Source organism: Tribolium madens, unplaced genomic scaffold (genome assembly GCF_015345945.1).
Source record: "Tribolium madens isolate multiple individuals breed KSU strain unplaced genomic scaffold, Tmad_KSU_1.1 Scaffold_19;HRSCAF=116;Tcas5.2_LG9, whole genome shotgun sequence".
Lineage (NCBI taxonomy): Eukaryota > Metazoa > Arthropoda > Insecta > Coleoptera > Tenebrionidae > Tribolium > Tribolium madens.
The window spans coordinates 9,364,462-9,388,407 of NW_025400983.1; the positions used below are offsets into that span (position 1 = coordinate 9,364,462).

A 23,946-nucleotide genomic window follows, 5' to 3' on the forward strand; every position below is an offset into this window, starting at 1 on the left:
TTGGGGCTGGATAAGTTTACAAGGACTTGGGGTGTGTATAGGTATCGAGGACAGACTAACGGCACTGGTATACCGAGATATTCTGCAAAACGCCATGTTACCGTCAGTAACTCAAGTTTTTGACAATAATTTCACTTTTCAACACGACAATTGCCCAATTCATACAGGTCATATTATTAGAGATTTTTTGGAAGTGAACAATGTGCCAACATTGAATTGGCCAAGCAGGAGCCCCGACATGAACCCAATTGAAAACATTTGGGGAATTATGGCCAAGGAAATTAATGATCAAGTTCTGCCACAAAATCGGGAAAGTATTGCGAACACATGGCATCAAATTCCGAGAGAATATGTTGAGGAAGTAGGTAGTACTGTCGATGCCAAGACGCCTTCAAAAGGTGATAGATACCGATGGCGCTCAAATAAAATATTAATCACTACCGTTTCGTTATTTTGTTTAATTGTTGTTTGAAGAATTATTTTTGCAATAAACTTTGTTCTACACCAGTGATTTATGATGTTTGAGTGACATTATGAGAAACTTCACTTTTAGTATCATTTACAAAGCCAAAATTTTGGCGTTGTCATCAAGGTGTCTTAGTTTTCAATGGCCGCGACTGTACATTACGCGCAAGTCTCGTAGAGTTGTGTACACTCTGTATATTAGTATTGTTTGTAGTTCTTAGATCCGCAACCAACTAAACACTACGTGATCGCATGTTGCCTAGAAAAATTTATTTTTCTAACCATTTTGTAACTACTTATCTAATATTTTTTTGGTTATTTTTATACTCATAAATTATTTAAGTATTTGTTTTCTGCTCAAATTTTAATGGTAAATTAAACATTTTTTGATGCGATTCCTATTGAATTTGTTTCATATATTTATTATGTTGGTGCACTGAACTCATATAATTAATACGAGTTCAGTGTGTTGGTGGTTGTCAAAATTTCAATTTTCAATGCCTGCGCATTGCGCAAAACGCATAAGTCACATGTCTGATGATTTGTGACTGATTTATTTTGAGGTTATTATAAACAATCAAAATTTGTTGTTTTTAATTATTCTGTTAAGTGGTTAAACTTTCATCAGTTAAAATGGAAGAAAATTACGATATTGTAACATTACAAATTAAAGAATCTACCATTAGGTGTAGCCGCGCTGATTTAATCAAACACAGTGATTATTTCAAAGCCATGTTTGAGGGGAACTTCACCGAAAGTTCAAAATCAGTGATTACATTAAACGTATGTAATTGGGGTATTTTTTGTGTTCTCATTAATAATTATAGGGCGTCGATCCTGAAGCTTTGACCATAATTATCAAATTAATATGGGATAGGGAGTATGTCATTGAAGAAAACATAATCTTATCTGTAGTCCAAGCAGCTTGTATGTTGCAATTTTTGGAAATTAAAAACATATGCATTGAACGAATTACATCTATGTTGTGTGTAAACAACTGTCTTAAAATTTGGTGTTACACTGAAGCATTAGATCTCCCAGAAGTCTCACTCAAAGCTAAACTGTTATCATTGCTTGAGTTCAAATCAGTCAAAGATTCGCGTTATTTTTTAGAGCTAGATTTAAACGAATTGATAAATTACGCAGGGAGTGTGCATTTGCACACCACTTCAGAGTTTGAGATTTTTGAATCGATTATGAAGTGGTATTGCAATGTGGAAGAAGAAAATTTTGAGATGTTATTAAAATTGTTACATTGCTTGGATTTTAATGCGTTAAAGATTGACGAAGTTAGGGAAATCGTAGCTAATCCCAAAATCAATAAACATGAGACCCTTCCTGAGATTTTAAATTGTGTGATTTCTCTAAAAAAGGACCCCAATTTTGTTAATTTCAATACAGAATGTATTAACCATGCGAAATGTTTACTCAAATCAAAAAGTCGGAATCTTCACGGATATCCTTGTATTTTACTGGATGGATTTATACAGTTGCATACACCCTTCGCTGAAGCGTCAAAATTTTATTACACCGGTTAGTTTAGTTATCAGCATAACAATATTTAACCTTTTTTTTAGATCAATGGAAACGTAGGACACCATACAATGATTTGAAAGACACCATGAACTCCTCCTCCACTGCTGTTTATTTGAGTGGGTCACCTAAACGTTTTAATTTATTTTTTCCTAATTCAATTAGTTCACAGATTTGCATTCCTTACAATTCAAAAAATTCCTAACAATGAATCAAAGTTGTGAAACATTAAACGGATTTAGAATCTGCGGTTACAAACAGTTTGTTTTTTTGTATGGGGGAGAGCAGATGGTGGGCAATTCAGCGAAAAGTTTGGGCAAGGGAAGATGGAATTTGGACTTTTGTTCCTATGATGTTATTAAAGACTGTTGGAAAACGCAGAAGTGGGTGTTATACGCTTGATGAATTTTTTCTGATTTGTTCTTTAAGGTTGCCGTTTCCAAGACGTCATTTTGAGACTTGTATTTGTGGGAAATATTTGTTTGTGGTTGGAGGGACTGGGCCTTTTAGAGTTATCCAAGATAATCTTTTTTGGTATGATCTTGAGGAAGGTGATTTTTGTATACATTTATAAAATTGTCAGTTACATTTATTTTGATTTAGAGAAGTGGAGTGAAGAGGTGAAAATTCCTTGTGTTGGGAAACAGATCAAATGTTGTTCATTTGGAGACAAATTATTTATTTTGAATATTAACAACAAGTGTGGTTATTTGTTTTCCCCAGATAAAATGAATTGGACCACTTTAACATTCTGTGATTCATGCAATGATCTTCCACCTTTTTCGGATGTATTATCTTTATTTTGTTACAAGTCTAGTATCTATATTAAAGGTATTTCTCCTTTTTTTGTTTTAAAACTAAATTGTTTATTTTTCAGAAAAAAAATTATTTGAACTTGAAATACAAAACGATACTCTCGTTGTAATTAGAAGTAGTACTTTGGAGGAAGTAGACCTGAGTACAACAAACCAAGTGGAGTCAGTTTTGTGCAATAATACTTTGTTTCTGTACATTATTGACACGTATTCGAGTAGGGATCCTAATGAACCGTTTGTTCTCGAATTGCTTAATGTTGATACGCTTCAATTTACTAGAATTGCTGAAAAATTCCATATTTTGGAGGTTGATAAACAAAAGTATATGTTTAGGAAAACATCTGCCGTTTTTTTTGTCTTTCATCCTAATTTAGTTAAGGGGAATGATCTTGTTAATGTTTTTTTAAAGACTGAACATTAATTGTCTTTTGATATATAGCACGAAAAGTTTGGAGTTTACAATAAAAAATACGATTTGCCGTTGTAAAAAATTTATTCTTAGCCTAACTTGATACAAAATGTTGTATTTCACTTATAATACTTGGAAGTTTATCCGCTTTGAATAAGATTATTGCTCTGTGTGGAATTAATTCCTTATCTTCACTCTGCCAATTCCCCGTCAATCCTGTATCAGTTTTTCCAACCACACTGTAATTAAATGAACAATCAGCTTTCTTACAGAAGATTTCTTCTTCGTCATTTGAAAATACAGTTTCATTATTATCGGTTTTAGATTTCCAAGTTTTACAAATCATTAAGTAATAATCGAATTTATAACTGTCATTTTTCTTTCCCATCCTATGTATTTCATCTTGTAATGCATGTAACATTGGAAGGGAAATTTTTGATGGTATATTAACAAATCTTTCATTAATAATAAAACCTATTTTGTTCGAATTCTTTTCCAAAATTTCTTTAAATGAGGTTTTAGTTTGAGGATCTGCCTGTTTCATAATTTCGTCTTCAACTAACTTGTACAGTTGCTGAACACAAGGTGTTTCCTGAAAATCCGCGATTATCATACAAAATGCGAAGTAAACGCAAACACCTTATGTTGTGTTAGATTGATAACACTGGTGATACCAAATACATCAGACTCTTCCACCATTTCCATATCTTCCTCATCGTCACTATCATTAAAACTTTGCTTCAAAACAGATCCAATTCCAGCTTGGGAAATCAACATATCACTCATTTGGCCCAAATCAATATGTGTAGTTAAAAATAACTGATTAAGTAATTGTTTAATGCCGTGAAAATCTTGTCCTTCTGGATTTCGGCCTTCAAAAGTCGCTTGGATTTCCTACAAAAGCACGTGTTGTGGTTATAACCCCAAAAAGTTTTACCCACTTGTTGTCCATGGTAACTTCCAGATTCGTCACTTTGATATTCTTCACCAGAGTCAGGTTTTGAGACCTTCCTCGATTTTTTCGAAGCTCCAGCCATTTTTACAATTTATTTTCTACTTAAAATAAACCTTCGAGTCAACGGAAGGAGTCAACCGATTTGCATTTCTAGGTTAGGGTGGGAGAAATGTCAATTGTCAAAAACACAAAACCTCAAATACAAATGAATTTACAATGTGACAGAGTCAGTATACGCCCGAAAAATACTGTTGACCACCGCAATTTTTAATTTGTTAAATTAAAAACAAAAAGTTTATTATTATAACAAATTTGATTTTAACTGATTGCTTTTAAAAGCTCTTGTAATGATAAATTTATGATAATAGATTTAAAATGTGGCACTTTTTTTCTACAAAAATTAGGGCACATTTGACATTATACGTGTTTTTTTATAAACATTTATTAATTGTTTGCATAATTGACAAAAAATAAAGCCTTAAAATAAATCGGTGCTAACAACTGTAATATTTTTAAAAAAATTAGAAAAATAATTTATTTTTTGAACGTATATGTAAGAAAATCAGACCAAAGAAAAGCAAAAGACAGTAGTGTAGACAAAAAAATTATTATGTAATCTCACAGAATAATAAACATCTTCATGTGTTGAAAACCGCGTAAAGAAAATTTTCATTGAAATACTTCGATTGTGTCGAAAAAATATTTCGAAAATATGGTCGACTGGACGAGTCCATTATCATACTTGGGGTGTTAAGTGTAGTAAGAAGCCTGCGACAATCACAAGAACGTTTCAAATTTGCTTCTTGTGTAAACTTCTAGTGAATTTGTTTTACGAAGGTGTAAACAAGCTTTTATAAATGAAAAAATTAATTAATTTTATTAAAAATATCTTTGCGCTGTTCACCGCAGTGTATCCAACTGCCAAACGTTAAATTCCCCAAAGCCAATGTGATGTGAGTGAGTTGTTGTGGACGCAATTTGTGAATTTCGCGGAAAACTCCGTATTGTTTTTCTCCGGAAAATGCTGAGAAAAGCTCAGTTCGATTTCTGGTTATGCACTTAGATGAATATCTGGTGCGCAATTATTTTCGGAGTTTTTATGCGTCCCCATCAGCCATAACAATGGAACTTGGTGACCATGTTTATGCCGCCGAAAGGATTATAAAAAAAAGAGTTCGTCGGGTAAGTTTTCATTCTTGAAAATCATTGTTTTGTTCGAGTTGTCTGATGATGAAAGTGGGGGCTTCAATCGGAGCTAACCTCGAATTTCTACCGATGCCTTGCGATGTGTTTGTTGATAAAGTTTGTGACTCAAGGGATATTTCCTTACATAATTGGGGTTTCCTGTCACCCCTTTCCGGTCTAAAACATGAGTCACAGCTGAAGAGTTTCGGGGAGGAAGTTGTGGGGTTAATTAGGACGCTGTTTTCGTTTTTTTTTCAACGAAAGATGCCGAGTTTTTGGTGCAAGAATTAGGGGTTGGGATTGTAAATGGTCATTATTGTTGCCAAGTGTCACATGTTGAAGAAGATGTAGTATAATAGACGAAACGGGTTTGACGATTGACTGACAATAAAAGCTTTACAAGCTTATTATTACGGTTTGGAGTCAATAAAGTAATCCAAGGTCGTAATTTATAATTTATGAACCGGTCAAAATGTCCGCAGATGTTTCATAATTATTTCTTGAAAGAGCACTTCGATATCAAGTTGTGCTAATTTGAATAATGTGAAGCTTGGTAAAAAATAATACAACAAACATCGTGTAGACTGACGATGACTTAATGTTTCAGTTGTATAAACATTGAGATAAGAAATGTTGAAAAGCCTGCGGGACGGAAATGCATTCTTCAGACGTTCTCGTTTTTGAGAAATTTGTGTTTATGTTAATTTTATCTATAATTTTATCTGCCAGTTTGTGTACAAAAATCTACTTAAAAATACCATCATATACCTATGGCAGTTAACAAATAATTGTCTGGGGCATTTTGCTATTCATATTACCTATTAATAGTCATTTTACAATAATTATGGAGTAGAAAGAATAAAGGAAAAAATGTATTTGATTTCTAATTTGCTAATAATAAAATTTTATTAGGATTATTATTAATAATAGGTGTATAGAAATATAACATCTTGAAATGGAGAAATGTATACATTTTTATATTAAACCTTATTTGCTGTAATATGTATTTTTATGTACTCGCACATAGAAATTTAGAAATATTTATCTTCCGATTTATCTGTTATTTATTTAAGTAAATAATCGCAAGTAAACGAATAAATGTAAAAAATAATTGAGTCTTAAAATTTCCTATTACGCATTTGTAACAGCAAGCATTTTTCTCCAGGATTAAAAATAATTTAGCAAAATGTTTGAACTGAATAACATCTAAACACAAGAAAACATTTAGTCCTAATTTATGTTAATTACAAGCCCTGAACAGATTATGATTGATTATGATTACAGATTATTTCTGTATGGAATTGTTTGCACTAAAAAAAGATTAAACAAAGAGCACTTTTGATTTTAGCTGCGAGTGATATCTATTAACAATTAGAAATATTTTCCTAAATTGTAAATAATGATAATGTTTATTTTCTTAAACTTAACTGTTTTAATTAAATTTATATTAATAACAACTGAAAATTACTGTTATGGTATTCAAGTGCTGTTAAAAAGTCAGATAGACTTCCTAAGGGTTTGGTAGCATAGTTCGAAAAGTACCCGATTGGCAGTTGGGAAGATCTGTCAAAAAAAATTTTCTTCGCAATTCATTAATATATTAATTATTCAATTTAATTAATTTGTGTATTTTCAACAAACTTACATTTTTCTAAATATATTTTTTTATAACAGTTTTGCATTCATAATTGTAATTTTTAAAATATGTATGTTGTAAGAAAATGCAAATTTTCTTATTTTGTTGCACGTAGTTGTAATAGTATTTAATGAATCATCAGATTTAAAGCATAATAATTACGTTGTTATATCTATTTAATCCAGTTACATGCTAAATTACTGACGTTGGGACACACACAAAATCTTAAAAATTAGAATCATATCACTTTGTTTATACTCGTACTTCCTAGTAGACTTTGCCGATAAAAAATAGGACATATTTTTAATTATCTTATTTTGGAATTACATAATTATAAAATCATGTAAAACACATTTCAAACTTTTATGTGCAGGTGCAGGTTTTATGTGCAGTAGAAGAAATTATTGAATTATCTACTTTTTCTTTTAACTATTTCAAAACCTTTTTCATACATAAATGTAATATAATTATATTTTTTTATTTGTTAAAACTCTTGAAGTGATAAAAATTTGAGGAGTTTTCAACTATTTATGGCTCAGAACGCTTGTTGTAATGTTTTTTATTACACATTTTTTTATTTTTAAATTTTATATGAGAAAAATAGTTTTTCAGTTTCATTAAAAAATTGCTTGCACACTGGCCACATCCACTACAAAATCATTCAACATGTATCAAAATTTTTTAATACATAATTATGCAATGGAATTTTAATAATGAGAATGGCATTGCATTAGCGGACTAGCAGATCGATTACTCATATTAATGCTGCATAATTAATTGCTTTTACTAGTGAAATGGCAGCCAGGGTGTTTCCAGCATTGTAATACTGGACAATAGATGAATCGAATGTAATAAAAAAAAAACAATATTCAACTGAAAATATGATAATGATTTTATGTCCAACATATTCATCATCAATTAATTCACCGTTAAATTTCTTTCTTCTCGGTTGTCCCCTATTTTAATTTTTATGTTAATTTACTTTCCAAAATTTGAGTTTTTTTATTAACGATCTTTCATGTTTTATGTTAGCTGCACCATATGGGCTTCCTCGATTTATTAATTTGGATCATAGATTATGTCAATATTCAACTACTGAATAGTGATTAGTGCTTCCTATTATTAAATTTGTGCATTTTGATTGTACCTGTACAATGTTGCATTCTTAAATGATTTTTCCAGGGTGTTGTCGAATACTACGTAAAATGGAAAGGCTGGAGCCAAAAGCACAACACATGGGAACCTGAAGAAAACATCCTCGACTCACGCCTGATCGATCTATTCGAACGAAGCCAAAAACTAGATCCCCACAAACGCGGTCCGAAAAAGAAGGACCGACATCCCGAAAAACAGCAAACGGAAACGGAAGATGAAGGACGTGCAAGCGGTGAAGAAAGTCAAGATGATGGCGTTACAAGCGCCGAAACCAGTAAATCAACTCCAGCTACAAAATCGGAATCAGCACCAAATCCAGACGATGAAGATACACGGGCCGGATCCGAAATATCATCAAAGTCGCCGGTGCCAACAGGAGTCGACGATAACGAAAATTCAAATAGTTCAAGTAGCGAAGATAGAAGGCCGATTCTGGCGAGACTGGAAATCGGGACTAAGAGAAAAGCGGAAGTATTGTCGAAAGAAAGTGGCAAAATTGGAGTGACGATTACAACGAGTAGTCCCACGAGTGCCAGTCCGCCACCAAATAAGGTAGGAACTAATTTTTTATGATTGAAACTTATCCAGAAGGAATGCAGTTACAAGGTCGAAATTTTTATCAAATAACTACCTCTTTTAGGAATCGATTTAAAGTTCAAAATGAATACATAAACATTATTTTTTTGTGAGATTGTTTTAAAAAGTGGCAATGGTTATTATTCATTTTTAGACTATGGTGTTTAAAAATTGTTTTTATTTTCTGTGAAAACATAAACTTTGAAGTCAGTGTCTGGAATTGCGAAAAGTCAGGTTTTTTGGAGACTGTCCAAATTTGAAAGGCGGAGAATTTTTGGCAAGCACAAATTGCCGCATTTAATTGATTTAAACCGAAAACTCTTTACGGTGCAAGCATGGACATCAGCCTTTATCAGAGACATATTAAATGCCCATGAATATATCGACGAGATCTTAAGATTTCTTCTAGTTTTATTAAACAAACATGTTGGAGCAGTTTTCCAGTAAAATAATGCCCGCCCATATATCGCTCAAATCTGTAGAAACTTTCTGCAAGAAGCAGAAGTTCTTCTTTGGCCAGCTCATTCTTCGTATTTAAATTTCATCGAACTTGTGTCGGCGTTAAAGAGGTTTTCCACGACAAGCAAACAACGTTTTTCCAGTAAGCTAATATGTAGTTTGTAGGAGTTGTATTATCATCTGTAGCAAGCTTGGGTTGAGAAATCTAAAAAAATCACCTTATTCAAAACGTATTGTTAATTGTGGTGACGTGAGAAATTACAATATTACATTTTTTCTTTTAGTTTTTATTACATTTTCTTCAAATTGTAATTAGTTTTTGTCGTAAGACAAATATTCTGTGAAAAATTTAAGAGGGGCGCGTCAAAAAATGGGGGCCAAGATACTGATTCAGGGTGGTTTTCGGAAAAACTATCAAATGCGTTTTTGTGATAAAGGATCGAACTAGAGTTTGACAACATTCCTGATTTTCAATTTTACCGTCTTGACGAGAAAATTAAAAAAAACTCTCAGAAAAATATCGGTGGTTACGTGGGGGAGAAATCTGTGATTAGTCTCCAGAAAAGGGCAGGCCAAAATTTGGATTGTTAAATACATTTAATAAATAATAAAATGTTATTATAGAATGCTTAAACAGATTCCTTCAATTTGTTTAATCCCGGCACCCACACTACCTTAGTTTTACAAGTGAAACAAAGCAAATTTTTTTTTGTTGATAATTTGTTATAGCAAATTACGCCCCCCTCAACCTTGTAACTTGACTTCTTCTTGGTGGTGCCTTTTTTGCACGTAGTTTATTTTTGTGATTAAGAATTCGAATAAGCAGGTGCAAAAAACTTCGACAAAGCCGCAACCATCGTCGACAAATCGTGTCAACGGCCGCCAGAAAAACGAAGAGGACCCTTCATCAGCAATACCTTCGGCATCAAGTCCGGCAGTTCTCACCGCTACGACTCCCCGGACTTCCACCGATAAGAGTCGTAGTCCGGTTGACGCAACTCTTCCTCACTCCTCGACTAAAGAACCGGCATCACCCAAACCCGTGGCGTCGCGGACCGACGATAAACGACCCATCACCGATCCCCCGCCGTCATCACCGCCGCCGCCGAAAAAACCCGAAGTGAGTAAAGAGGAGCCAGAAAAAGAGTGCAGTGCAGGTGATAAAAGTGGGGATGTTAAAGTGGCGGTAAACGGACACAATAATAATAACATGACTGATGAACTTCCGGTGTTGACGAGTCCGGGCTCGGAGTATTGGCTGGCGAGAAATCCAGTCGCTGATCAGGTTTTCATAACTGACGTTACGGTGAATTTGAAAACTGTTACGATTCGGGAGTGTAAGACCGAAAAGGGTTTTTTTAAAGATCGGGACGATAATAGTCATTCTAGTGATATTGTTTGACTCTATTTATTTCGGTAATTTTAAGTCGTGAAACGTAGTGATGGGCTTAAGATATCCACGAGGGTATCGTACAGGGTAGCTCCGTTTTCGAGCAAACTTTCCCCAAGGATCTGATTTTTTAATAGACTGTTGGTGCTAATATGGATTTTTCGACAACCAGCCTGAACGAGTAGATCACAATTCAATTTTTATAGTGTCCCTCCCGATTCATTTGATTTTATTTCTGTGATAACAAAGTCGTACTAAGTTTTTATCATGTCAACTCCCACAAAGATATTTTTTTGATTTACCAAACCAGTCTGCTCATTTAGGCCCGTGGTTATAATTATTTATGACTAGTTTATTATGCAACAAGATTGCTTGTAAAAATTTTCATTCCACGGTATGAGAAGCCGGTTCAAGTGTATATATTAGATATCTACTAATATGCCTAGTTTTTTTGTAATTCTTTTTTTACTGTACCTTCTAGTATTAGACAATTGTTGAATCTTATTTATTAATTGTATTAATTATTTATTTCTTGTATTATTATATAATACAGTAATACCACACTTACGTTCAGATTTTACATTTTTTTTGTCTTTACAATACACGTTTTAATGTTAATACAACTTCAGCTAAGATAATAATTTTACTTAACAAATTTGTATATACCTATTGTGTAAAATATAAATGAGTTGAAAATAGTTGTTTCCGTTAATATAAGGTATTTTTGAAATAAAAAGTAGTCTCAAACAGGGCGTATTATTAAAAACATCCAATACGTTTCTAGTAAAGTATGTTTTTACGTAACAGTTTAATGAAACATTGCACTAGGTTACAATAAAATACAAAATAATAAGAATTGTAGGTAAATATTTACATTGATAACCTGTACAAGACTATAAAAATGAAGTAAAAGGTCATTAAAAAAATACAAAATAATTAAAATACAATTAAACTTTCATCGCAGGTACTTCATAAAGCGAATTATATCTTGTGTATCTCCTCCTTTTCAGTTGTTGAATTCCGTCAGAAATCGAAGTTCGCTTTGAGAAAAAATCAACCAAAGGTTGAGCGTTTAGCACCGATGCTAGGAATTGCTCCACTGTGATGTACCACTGAATTTCTGTTTTCGGGGATAGGGGGTTCCCATTTTTGTCAGGTGACTGTAACTACACACAATTTATTAATTTTAAAAACGTTTGAGATAAAGTTATTCGAACCTCTTCTGCTTTTCCCGGATTGAAAGCAGCAGCTGCCGAGACAAGACTATCATCAGATTCATCTCGATTAATAAAGAATTGTTTGCCAACATCGCCTAATTCTAACAATAAAGTACCTACGTTTGCTATGGCATGGTACATATCCTTTTTGAATGAGAAAAATTAGAATATGGTGTGGAAAAATTCAATTCCAATTACCTGATCTTCGGGTTCTGTTTGAAAAATATCGTAAACAGTTTTCCACAATGTAATAAAGTGCGGTTGTGTCATTTTAGGAACGGCTTTCATGTTGATTTTACTGTCTTTTGATTGGACTAAATTTCTAAGGTTGGTTAAACTTTTAATCTCCCAGTTTACTTCTCCTGCTCCATTGTTACTGATCAAAGAATTGTCCATCGAAGATTGAGATTCGAACGATTTTCTGTAAAAAATCAAGTCTACAAATGCCAGTGTACACAAATGTCAGGTCAAATATTCAAAATTTTAGTATTTAATGAAAAAATTCGAGTGTTTATCAAGCCTAGATTACATTTAACAACCGTAAAATATGCTTCCAATCCGCCTAAACCTGCACCAATTGAAACTTCCCGTTATATTAACAAAACGTTTCGTAGACATTTTTAACTTAGCTATACGACAAACCCACCTTCCTAGAGGACCACTCCCATGGGAATGTGGGACGAGGTGTCCCGAAAAACCCTCCAAAAAATTCCAGAAAAAAGAAATTGACACCGTTCAAGAAAAAACTTGTCCTAATCAATGTGCAGTCTTACAACGACCTAAAAGAAATACCTACGAGTGGGTCATTAACGAAGACGAAAAGCCTTGCACACCATTTGGTATTAAAAAAGTAGTAGAGAAAACGATTTGCGAAATCCGGAGGTTCCAAAAATGCATGAAACTGTTCAACAATGAAGCCAATTGTCAAAATCTGGCACCACCTGCATGTACCCGAATAACAAAAACCTACCCAATGCTTGAAGCGGTTCATAAAGGTTCACTACCTGGTTGTGCTATACCTATACCAGCATCAGCAACGAAAAAATCTGAATAAAACGTCAAACAAAACAAGACAAGTGACACAAAAATTGCAAAATTTCCAGTTAGGATGAGCATCCTCTCCAGACCCCTAAGACACAATTTAGGTAATTATAAAATTGATTTTAGTTTGATTTGGATTTTTGGCCAGCTTTTATCAGACACTATTTCTGGAGAAAAGTCAAAGAGGGATGCGAATGTCCACCGCCACCACCCGATAAAATTGTCGAAGAGAAAAAATGTATTCCTTGCAGTTTCGTGAACTGGAAGCCGAAACCTAGGAAAGCCATTGAATGTAGACTCAAAGAGAGCAAGAAACCTAAACAACCTAGAAGATGTTACGCTGGAATGAAGCTAAAACCGCCTGCACCCGACTGTAAAGGTGAAGCAATCGATCCTTTTAAAAAGAAATGTTGCCAAGGACAAAAGCAACCTCCACCAGAAGTAAAAAAGTCTGGAATTAAACTATTATTAAAATGTGTCATTTTAGGAACCTCCAGCCCCAAAACCGCCAGAAAAAGCAATTCCATTCGCAGATTGGGATATAAACTGTAAAGAATAATCAAAAAAATTGTAAAACATGAAACGAAATAAAGTAATCGAAATTTTGCCTCATTGTATTTCTTTAGGAAATAGAAAAATACGATTCAAATAAAAAAAATTGAGTATTTTGTATGATCAACTTACTGCCAAGTGTAGGACGTCGTAGGCGTCGATGCTTCCTCCGAATGCAAACTCAACGAATCCACATTCACACTCTGCTCGACACTATCAAAGAAATCTGTTGCCTCGGAGGCAATTTCAGCCCCATGCTCATTCTTCGTCGGCGACTCGATATCCGACATGCATAAAAGCGGTGGCAAATGAATCGTGTAAAGCAATTTCAGTCTTTGAGCCGGATCTGCACTTGCTGTTAACCCAATTGCAGCAACAAGTTCCCGGAAATTAATATAACCATCACGATTTGCGTCCAACAACTATAATCCGAATTAACCAAAACCCGACAAAAGTGAGTCAAAACTCACCGAAAAAATCCTCGCAGCCAACGACTCCGTATTCTCGCCCTTACCCCAGGGCGAAAGCGCCGCAAACAAAATTTTAAAATAGTCAAAATCGACCTTGTATGCTTCGTAGGGCTGCAAAGACGGGTCGTGACGTTCCGGAATGTGTTTTTTCTGACTTAGAATCTCTTCGCGGACTAGACTTAGCAACTCTTGGAGTTCCTGTTGGCCGAAATAGCCGTCACCTATCACACATCTGATAACGTTGCGTTCCGACGTGTCTTCCAATTCTTGGACGACTCGAAGTCGGTGTTTGAGTCTCAAACGTTCAATTTGACCCGTCGTTAAAAACCCATACTTGACATAAGCTTGGTAAATTAGAGTTTGAACTGAAATGCTCTTTTTCTCAATTAGTATTTAAAAATAAATAGAAATTCAAAACCAACCCGTTTTTGCTCATCATAATTCTTATTCCTAATAGCACCACGTCCCTCGTCATTAAACACCCCCATGAGATAATCAGCCAACAGTTGCATGGCCTCTCCTTCGTCTCTACACGCTAGCAACTTTTCCTGATTCCACTCCAACAACATCAACGCCACTTGAAAAATAACTTTAGCACCGTCGTAAAAAAAGCAATCCATCACATTAACTGCACTTTCATAAGGCATGACACACAAATAAATCGTTAAGAACCACGACAACGAAATCATATTCGTCATCCCTAATTGGTTCAACTTATCGTGAAGACTGGGTAAATGCTCGGCGGTTAAGTCGTCTAGAATTCCTTGGTCCACGACAGCTCCCACAACCCTAGTATTGTAATAATCTGGTAGCAAATTCTCACACAAAGTGGCAAGTAACCAAAATGCTTCTTCCTCTGAACAATAAATCAAAAGGACGGATGCGACAATATTCATAGCTTGGCAATAACCAATACTTGGGTTATGTAAGGCGTAAGCACACAAAACCCTCCTTAGGGCGTCTATACCGATCTGATTTTGAAACGCCGGGTGTTCGGGGAGTGACCGGTGAAGGTCTCTCTCAATCTCATCATTGGCTGTAGATCTTTGAAGCAACGCTTTATCCACCAATGAGCGATAATATCCCGGATGACTCAACTTCTCATTGGCTGCCCCCGAGAACGACATCCATATATCCATTCTTAGGTAATCGGGAATTCCCTGAAGCACCAATTTCGCTACTTCTGTCGTCCGATACATGGACACTCCCCGTCCATATGTATTAAAATGCAACTCAAACTCCTTTCCCTTCAACTGTTGCTTCTTGTGCACTTCCGGTATCGGACTTAGGGGAAACACCGTCATTAAAGCCGGCTGACACTTCCACGATGTCACCTCGCGACTGATAGGGGGCGCATCGCCCGAACTCCCACTATTCGTACTCATTGAATCGGAACCACTCGGTGTGTTCGTTTTAGCGAGCAATTCCGAGATTTTCTCAACTAAGAAATCCCTATCGAGAATTTGTGCAAAAATAAAATTGGTTTTGTTTAATTCGTTTCGGGATGTAATAATGATGGCTTTGTCGAGCGATTGGCTCGAAGCGTTGTTTTCGATTTTTTCGGCAAGTTTGACATCGCGTAAAGGGATGACGACACTGACTTGCGATTTGACCTTGAAAATTAGATTAGGTGAAAGGGTGAGTTGGGAAGGTGCGTTGCGACATACCCTACTTTCGAAACAGATGTAGTTTTGGGAAAGGAATAGGCGGCCAGCGACGTGTTGCTTGTTGTAAGGTGTCATTAAGGTGCAGTCGATTGAACCGTCAAGTTTTTCACTAGATGGCAAGCGGAACATCAGTTTGTAAGCGTCAGATTGGGCGCGGGCGTCGAGATCGCGTTTCAGAAATGATGCCTTTTTCGGAACGTTTTTGCTTAAAAGACAGTTTAGCTTCGCTCGTTTGTGTTCAAACAACACTTACCTTAGCTTGTATAACAATTCTTTATCTTCACTGAAGCTCCTCTTGTCATCGATTAATCTACAAAAAAAAATTAATACACAAAAAAAATCACTAAAGCCGTTACCTTTTCATGGCTAGATCGACCAACTGCTCCATTAATTTGAAAGTCTCATTTTTGGTGAGAAACATACTGAAATGATATTCTTTTTCCCTTGTTGCTATTTTGATGGAATCAGGAAATACGATACTATTTTTTTTACTCAATTCAATCACGTCTGACCATCTTATACAAACTTTCGTGTCTAGACCTAAGATGAATGCGTAAAAGCAACAGTAGTGTACAGACAAATACATCCACCCTTGTCGTGGCAGTTTGCCCTTCCAATAGCTTAAAAATTCATAAATCAAGAAATTAAAAAAATTCATAAATACCCAAAAAAACACCTACCAACAAGAATAATAGTTGACAAGTTTCTCATCTTTCGACAGACCGAAAAGCCGGATGAATTTGTCAGATGTGACTTTGAACGATTTTGAGTCCTCATCTGATAACAAAAACAAGTCAGTAAATAAATGACTCATGTATGTTATTTTTTAATCGCAGCCCAAATACTTTTTTGATAATTTTAATGGAAGCAATATTTCGCCCCGCATTGTTAATTATGTTTATTTGGTCCATTGTTGCCATGCAGACTGCAATATCAGTGATAAAAAACATTTGCTGCACAAACAAAGGAAGTCTTAATAGACAGAATGAAAGATATTTTTTATCGATTCGTTGTTACAGTTCAAGGCAAAACTATTACCAATTGTTTAGTCATTTTTTGTGATAACGAATTTGCTTCGCTAATCTGCTAAATGGGTCGATATTTTTCGTAATTGGGACGACGTAATAGAAGTATTTTTCTTCTGATAAATAATAGCAAAGTTCATCAAGTCATCATCTAGTCATCTGCACATAATAAACAATATGTAGAAAATGCTGTTCTATGTCATTTTAAATTTTCTTTTAAATAATGTTTAGTTACAATTGACAGTTACTCCCCTAAAGAAGACACGACATCCTTAATTTGTACCCAAAATTTTATTCTTATGGTATATTGTACATGACATCCATAAACATTTTTTCGAAGTGTACGGTTTTCAATTGCGAGTAGTATATAAAATAAATATCTGAATTTAAATATGTAATAAAAACTTAAAACTACAATAAGAAAAAATAAAATCCCACCGACACCTTGTACTTTTAATGTTTTAACTCATTAGAACTGCAATTGCAAGAATATCTAAATAAAATTGATATTTTTATTCATTCATGTGTGATATTTGCTAAACTGGATTAGAAGCTGATGTAATTAAATAAAGAAAAGTAAGCAATTAAAAATACCACAGGTAAAAATTAAAACAATTTTTATTTATAAAACTACGTTATGTTCAAGTTCAATTCATGTATAAATATTTACCCAACTTTATTACTGTAAAGATAAGCATTTATTGTATAAATATTGTAATAAAAAACATGACAATGACTCCAAACATTTTAAAAGAAGCAAATTTGTTTATACTAATTATCGAACATAAACAAATTAAATAATAAGACTCTGTAATCTCGTCTGAAAAATTACTCAATGATTTGGGTAGGTATTTTAATTGATTTCCTTGGACCATTAAAATAACTCATTACATACAGCGTTTATCTAATCATGAAATTGTAACAAATGCATATCTGTAATTTTCGTTTGTTAAGTAAAATCAATATATCGAAACATTTATTGATGAAAATGATGGTAACAAAAGATACCTCACCTTCAACATCAACTTCTTGTCTGGTGGCTATGACAGATTCAATTTTACAAGAAACAAAATCAGTGATCTCATCCTCACTATCAAAACAATGTAAAGTTTCCGAAACATTATTAAAGAGCCATTCCCAATCCTTCAGGATCTCTTGTCTTGTCAAAGAACATGCAATTACTGAAAACAAACATGAATAAATGGCTAAAAATGAACAAAATATTTACAGTAATAGACTTCAGATGACGGTGTTTGGTGCAAAATCCTGTAAGGTGCCGGTTTAGTGTCAAAAATACTATCAATGGTGCCCACAAGAAGTGACGACAGCCCCTTGGAATTGCCATGTCCTTTTCGATGTTGCAATAAAAAATATATTGATGTTTCTTCCGTTTCCCTAAAAACTGACGTGTTGCATTTATGAATAGTGATCAGTCTACTCACCAAAAGGGGCTGGCTAGAAGGACTTCTTGGGGTTTAATAAACATAGTGTTAATTTGAGAAATTGGTGTTAAACATTTTAGGAAAATGTCACAATTTAAGATGATTTTTGCCGATGACGACGTGTTTCAGTTCACACGAACGCATTTCAGTTTCGATTCGAATCACTCGGTGTGTCTATTTAACTTTGATAAGAATTAAATCATAGATAAAACACACAGTGAACTTGTGTTACAAAAACAGACAGGATTTAACTGACAGCTGTTAAATGTCAACAGATGGGAGGAGGCGACATCTGACAGTAGAGTACGAAAAGTTGAAGTGTGGCCGGCTTTGAATAGGTGGCGCTTAAAAATTTAGGCGCAAATTTCCATAGTTTTCTAATACACTGGCGGACACGGAATTTTGGACATCAAATTTATGTCAGTTCAAAAAATATCAATGTAATCCACGCTTTATTGTCATTATGATTAACGTTTGAAACTAAAATATGAAAGTTTTAAGTTGAAATTTATTTTTGGCGTCGATTTTCCGAAATAATAATCCCAGCAATACGTATTTTTATACATGGTGATTCTTAAATAGACCGACAAAATTTTATCCTTGGTAGTATCAAATGAGAACATGAAAAAATTATTAAAAAAATTCTTTGTTTAATCGTTCTCCAAATAAAATTTATTAAAATTATTTTTGAGGTAAAGCGTACGCCACTGATGTGTTCGTAAATAGTATTAGCACAGGTAGTGGAAATCGTGGTATTAATTTGATGAAAATGTACTTCATCATTGCAACAATTCATAAACGCCATAAGTGGCACGGATCAGGGGGTTTTGTCCCTAAAAGATATAAACGTAAAAAGGGTACCTACAGTTTGTCTCCATTTATTCTTGGGAAGCTGTGATAATATTTTGTCGGTGTATTTAAGAATCATCCTGTATAAGTTCAATAAATTATTTTGATTTGGTGTAATCTTTTCTATCAGGACAAAAATTACAAAAACAGAAAGTGAGGTTAGTTGCCAAAGGCCCGTTTTACATTTTGATGTCAGTCAAATGACGAATCGTCCAAAATTCTGTGTCCGCCAGTGTATTAATATTCAATAATTATTATTGTGTATTCAGTGTATTATTTGTAGCAATATTAATAACAGATATTTAATTAGGTAATTAAAATAAAATAAAAATACATAAAGCAATCAGATGTTTCAAAAAGAAATGATCGAATTGCGACTTTTTCTACTACCTACCAAATATCCATAGAAAGTATTTTTTCCTAATTTTTGACGTATTTGCAAAAGTTTTTTTTTTATTTTAATTAAGTTTTAATTTTCTTTGAGGATTTTGTCAAACAAATCACCAAACCTGTTATATTATTGCATTTGATTCGAAAAAAAATCCTTTTAACGATGTCTCATTTGATCTATTGTTATGTTCGCATTTAAAAAACGCAAGTTGACTTTGTATTTCAAAAACTTATGGATCAAAAAATTAAGAAAAAAATAATAAGTAGTATTTATTGAGTCCTAAGTCAAGTTTCAGGATTCTAGCTGAAATCGTTTTAGCAGGTTTTTAACCCATTCCATACTTAATAGCAACCTAAATCAACTCACTAGACCTAATTTGACCTTTTATAATGGGTGTTTACTTAAATTTGGCGTCATAGTTGGCGGTGATATGAATGTGTCGTGAACTGAGCACAATTTTTAAAACGCCTGGCGATGTCTCAAATGGCTCAAATGTCATATTAATAACTTACAATGCGATGGTTTGTTCACAATCAAACTTTCATGTAAGTATAGCTTTAACGCCAAATTTAGATAAATTACAATTACAATTTAATTTGAAAAAATTAAGCTTTTTAAAAATTCCCCATTGGGCCCATATTTTCATTAAAAATAACAAGTTGACTTTATATTTCAAAAACTTATGGATCACAAGCAAAAAATAATATAAAAATATAAAGATAAATATAAGTAGTAGGAGTATTTACTATTTATTAAGTCGTAAGTCTCTTTAAAATTTTAGGATTTTAGCTGAAACTGTTTTAGCAGGTTTTAAGCGGTTGCATATATACCTAGTTGCAACCCTGTGTATTAATTTTAATAAAAACGAATTGAATACCTACCAGAAATCATTAAATTAAATAAAATACCTAACTTACCAATTTTTTCATCAATAATGTGTACAAAAAAATATGCTTTTAAGATAAATTTATTTAATCACCTACTTACTATCTTTATCAAAATGAGTCAAATATCATTGTTTGAATTATTTATCTCTTATTTATTTGTCTAATTAAAGTAGAAGAAAAGTATGTTCCTTTATCATTTAAGATAAGAGTACCTACATTTTTGGAAAATTGATACTAAAATTAAGAAATCTAAAAACTGCGGTTCAAATAACAGTAACATTAGTAAAATGGTTTTAAAATAGTAAAAACCTGTTTCAACAAAAGATGATTTTTTTCAATTTTTGGTATTTCTTAGTTAAACATCTATTGTATCAAAATATGTATTAAGGGATTGAAATGAGTTTTAAATGCTTAATTTATTGACAGTGGAAAGACTATCTACTCCGTGTAGATATATGTATGTCACCGCACAATGCAGCCATAATTTATTGTAAAAAGTAAAAAAAAAATGCATTCTTGAGATAAGATAAAATTTTTGGCAAGATTTCAATTAAAATCAGTTCTTTATCAGAATTTGTAATTAAGCCGGAGGTATGCACAATATGGAGCTATGTCTGAGGCGGCACACAACAATGAGTAATGAAGCATATATCACCAGGACGTCGGGGTTGGGACACTCCGAGGGGGCCAAAACGGGCGAACTAAAAAGCTAGCGACGCTCTTGATGGCCCGTATATCAAAGTTGTGACACTCTGAAACAATAACTCAGCTGCTTTACAACCGAAATAGACAAGAAGGGACGCGAGATAACGTTGCAAACACTCGCGTTCTCGTCAAGGGAGAAAGAAACTACCCCATGATTGAAGCGTTTAAAATCGAGCTCAACGACCGATGACTCGATACACGAAACCAAACACTAACAAAATAAAAAATCACATGAATTTGGTTAAGTAATTCCGCGTTCGGCATGAGATGTGCAATAATGGAGAAAGAGAAGGCGTCGTGAAAAAGGCCATTTATCTCTCAACCTACGCCGGAAGATCTGGATTGATATAGTGGCTCTCCTACTTTTGTTTAGATTTGTATGTGCATGACGAATGTTAAGATTTACCTAACAATGCCCAACTTCAGGAAACACACGTGCCTGAAAATGCTTTCCTGAAGAGCCCATACCTCGTGATTTATAAATGTTAATTATTTCATCCACAACGCGGAATTGGAGGTGGTCTGTCTGTCAAGAAGATGAAACGTGTTTTATTTTAGATTATGCATTAAATTTTTGGATCGAATAACTTTAAATTAAGTGGCGTTTGAACTTTTCTATCTCTTTTTTAATATTTTTCTTCTTCTGTTTCTTTTTTCTACTTTCTTTGTTTGTTTTTTTATACAGCGGTTATAATTTTTTCACAGCTCTAAGTTTACAAGCAAGTGCTAAAGATCATCATGTATGGAGCAGAATAACAAAAACTAAAAAAAAAACTAAAGATAATATCAAAGGAATTGAAAGATCCTAACTTACAAATATATCTTTCAAAACGTTGACCTTAATTTATTCGTCTGACAGTACAAACTTTTATTTTAAAACAATTATTTATTATTATTATTTACTTGCATACTTTCCCAGATAACTTCCTTTGGCTGTAAAAATATAAAAACTACTGTTGCCTCTTGGCCACCAAATTTGCAAATTCTGGAGTTCATAAGTAAAATTAAATAATTAAAATAATTAAATTAGTGCTTAAGTCATTTATTAAAAACTACACTTAAATCTGACTGATACATTGACTGAGTCTTACTTTAATGAGATGATCTATAGTAATTATTAATAATTTCTACCACTGAAAGAAATTTATTCTAAAGTGGAACCTATATAATTGTTATTTTTGTTACAAATATCTACTCGTAAGATATAGTTTTTGCGGCCAAATCGTTTTGTGATAGTAGTGTATGCAAAAACGTGTCAAATGAGTCCCTAAAGCAGCTATTTTCGGTAGCGTATACAAAAAACCTCATTTTGGAGACTCAAATAAAAGGTAGTAAATAAAAGATTGTATGTAACGTAAGAGTACGACTATTTATAAGTAGAGTAGAACTTCTACTAAATTTTTCAGAACTTGCATTCCAGAGAAAAATTCCAACTAAGTTAAGATACCAGAAACATGGAAATTCTATCTGTTAAAAAATTTTGATATTTACTATTGCCATTGAATGAGTACACTAGTATACTCATTCAACGTTGTTACTGATAATCTTAAATATGTTTTTTCATAATTATTTAGTAAAGTACAATAATTTTGCCAATAAAAGCCACAAAATAACGTAAAACATAACTACAATTTAGGATACAGCTTCCTTGTTTGCTCTTCTAATTGCGTGCAAAAAAAACATGGAAAATTATTTTTTCAACAGAAATAAATAGAGTTAAAGTGTAAAATTTATAAACTCCCATAATTTCTAAATTCTTTTAGATAGAATTTTTTTAACATTTTTTCTTTGTTTCTAGTATCTTACCTTAGGTATATGGCATTTCTCTCTGGGGCGCGAGTTCTGAATTGCCCTGTATAACTACATACAGCGTGCGCCAGAACACTCGCCCCAGAGAAAAATGCCATATAAGGTAAGATACCAGGAACATGGAAAAATGTTAAAAAAAATTTATCTATAAAAATTTCGAAGTTATGAGAGTTTAACTTTTGCGCTTTGACTCTATTTATTTCTGTTGGAAAAATAATTTTCCAAGTTTTTTTGCTACAGTGTATCATAAGAAGAAACAACGAAGCTGTAGGTATCCTAAATTGTAACTCTGTTCAATGTTATTTGTGACTTTTATTGGCAAGATTTTTGTACCTTTACTAAATAATTGTAAAAAAACATATACAAGATCATCAGCATCATTAAAAAGACATATAAAAATGTCAAATGTCAAAAATTAAATGTCAAAATTTTTTGGCAGATAGAATTTTTTAAATATTTTTTGCCATCTTATCTTACTTGAAATTTTTCTCTGAGGCGCGAGTTCTGGAGCACCCTGTATTTATTTAATTAGAGAGGTTTTCCGATTGTCAAATTTTCGGAATAATGAATGTTTATCAAACAAAAAAATATTTCGAGCCCTTTAAATACACTACCTTATTTATACTCAAATAATATTGCACTCATATTTAACAACTTGTCAGTGAAAAAGCCACTGGTAAATATATTGGCAAACATTATTCACTGGTCTTTAATTTATTGCGATTTTACTGTTCAAAAACGGTTTGCCATTCAAATTACTAAAGAAGTAAAGTATTTAATTAAATGTATTTAAAAACTTAAGTTATTTTTCATTAATCTTTGTACGCAATATCATGTAGTTACTCGTATTTCCATTATACTTATTAAAGTTGAGGCATTTGTTTTCCACATGGGATTTTTTAGAAGCAAACTACCCTCAATCAGTTAAAATTGACCACACATTCATGTTCTTGAAGCTCGATTCAATCAAGTTGTCGTACAATCGCACTTGTAGATTTGTTGTGGTTTAAGAACAGAATGTTTTTTTCACAGAGTAGACTTTTATTAATTTGATCATTTTCCAAGACAGTAACTGAGTTGTTCTTTTTTTCGTAATTATGCATAAAATATGTCTAATTACATAGTCGCTTGTTCATCCCAAATAATTCGTGGTAATTAATTTAAAAAATATGCAAAGTACATGTTGTCCATTGCAGCGAGCACGACTAGCTATTGGCATTTGATTCAGACGGATATAAGAGGAATGTTGATAATAATTTAATATAATATTCTCGGTTCGCGTTATTTATGTTGCATTCATAAAGAGAAACAAA

At 33.3% G+C, this 23,946-nt stretch overlaps 5 protein-coding genes across 7 annotated transcripts; 3 read left to right on the top strand and 2 right to left on the bottom strand.

Moving 5' to 3' along the window:
* Positions 1-989: 989 nt before the first annotated feature.
* On the top strand, positions 990-3,412 carry LOC123008556 (kelch-like protein 20). Its single transcript, XM_044404417.1, has 7 exons — positions 990-1,248; positions 1,293-1,998; positions 2,043-2,117; positions 2,171-2,381; positions 2,428-2,549; positions 2,602-2,829; positions 2,876-3,412. Exons 1-7 carry the CDS (start codon positions 1,099-1,101, stop codon positions 3,232-3,234), a joined length of 1,851 nt encoding a protein of 616 aa, XP_044260352.1. The 5' UTR covers positions 990-1,098; the 3' UTR covers positions 3,235-3,412.
* Positions 3,266-4,343, bottom strand: LOC123015581 (protein BCCIP homolog). The gene is made up of 3 exons (XM_044415380.1): positions 4,164-4,343; positions 3,862-4,116; positions 3,266-3,814 (listed from the first exon to the last, which is right to left on the bottom strand). The coding sequence occupies exons 1-3, from the start codon at positions 4,257-4,259 to the stop codon at positions 3,317-3,319; spliced, it is 849 nt and encodes a 282-aa protein (XP_044271315.1). The 5' UTR covers positions 4,260-4,343; the 3' UTR covers positions 3,266-3,316.
* Positions 4,344-4,926: 583 nt separating this feature from the next.
* On the top strand, positions 4,927-11,328 carry LOC123009107 (polycomb group protein Pc). 3 transcript variants are annotated; one of them, XM_044405232.1, is made up of 3 exons: positions 4,927-5,359; positions 8,181-8,705; positions 10,000-11,328. In XM_044405232.1, the coding sequence occupies exons 1-3, from the start codon at positions 5,231-5,233 to the stop codon at positions 10,588-10,590; spliced, it is 1,245 nt and encodes a 414-aa protein (XP_044261167.1). In that variant the 5' UTR covers positions 4,927-5,230; the 3' UTR covers positions 10,591-11,328. The 3 variants fall into 3 exon arrangements, with proteins under 3 accessions (XP_044261167.1, XP_044261174.1, XP_044261182.1); XM_044405239.1 differs by having other exon boundaries at positions 10,012-11,326; XM_044405247.1 differs by having other exon boundaries at positions 10,015-11,322.
* LOC123009098 (TBC1 domain family member 9) lies at positions 11,321-18,267 on the bottom strand. Its single transcript, XM_044405227.1, has 13 exons — positions 17,993-18,267; positions 17,779-17,945; positions 17,564-17,731; positions 16,206-16,302; positions 15,882-16,145; positions 15,779-15,835; positions 15,526-15,730; positions 14,281-15,471; positions 13,859-14,233; positions 13,521-13,810; positions 11,994-12,216; positions 11,796-11,939; positions 11,321-11,744 (listed from the first exon to the last, which is right to left on the bottom strand). The coding sequence occupies exons 1-13, from the start codon at positions 18,034-18,036 to the stop codon at positions 11,526-11,528; spliced, it is 3,444 nt and encodes a 1,147-aa protein (XP_044261162.1). The 5' UTR covers positions 18,037-18,267; the 3' UTR covers positions 11,321-11,525.
* LOC123009127 (protein PYRICULARIA ORYZAE RESISTANCE 21-like) lies at positions 12,797-13,442 on the top strand. The gene is made up of 3 exons (XM_044405258.1): positions 12,797-12,940; positions 12,985-13,277; positions 13,324-13,442. The coding sequence occupies exons 1-3, from the start codon at positions 12,904-12,906 to the stop codon at positions 13,393-13,395; spliced, it is 402 nt and encodes a 133-aa protein (XP_044261193.1). The 5' UTR covers positions 12,797-12,903; the 3' UTR covers positions 13,396-13,442.
* Positions 18,268-23,946: the final 5,679 nt, after the last annotated feature.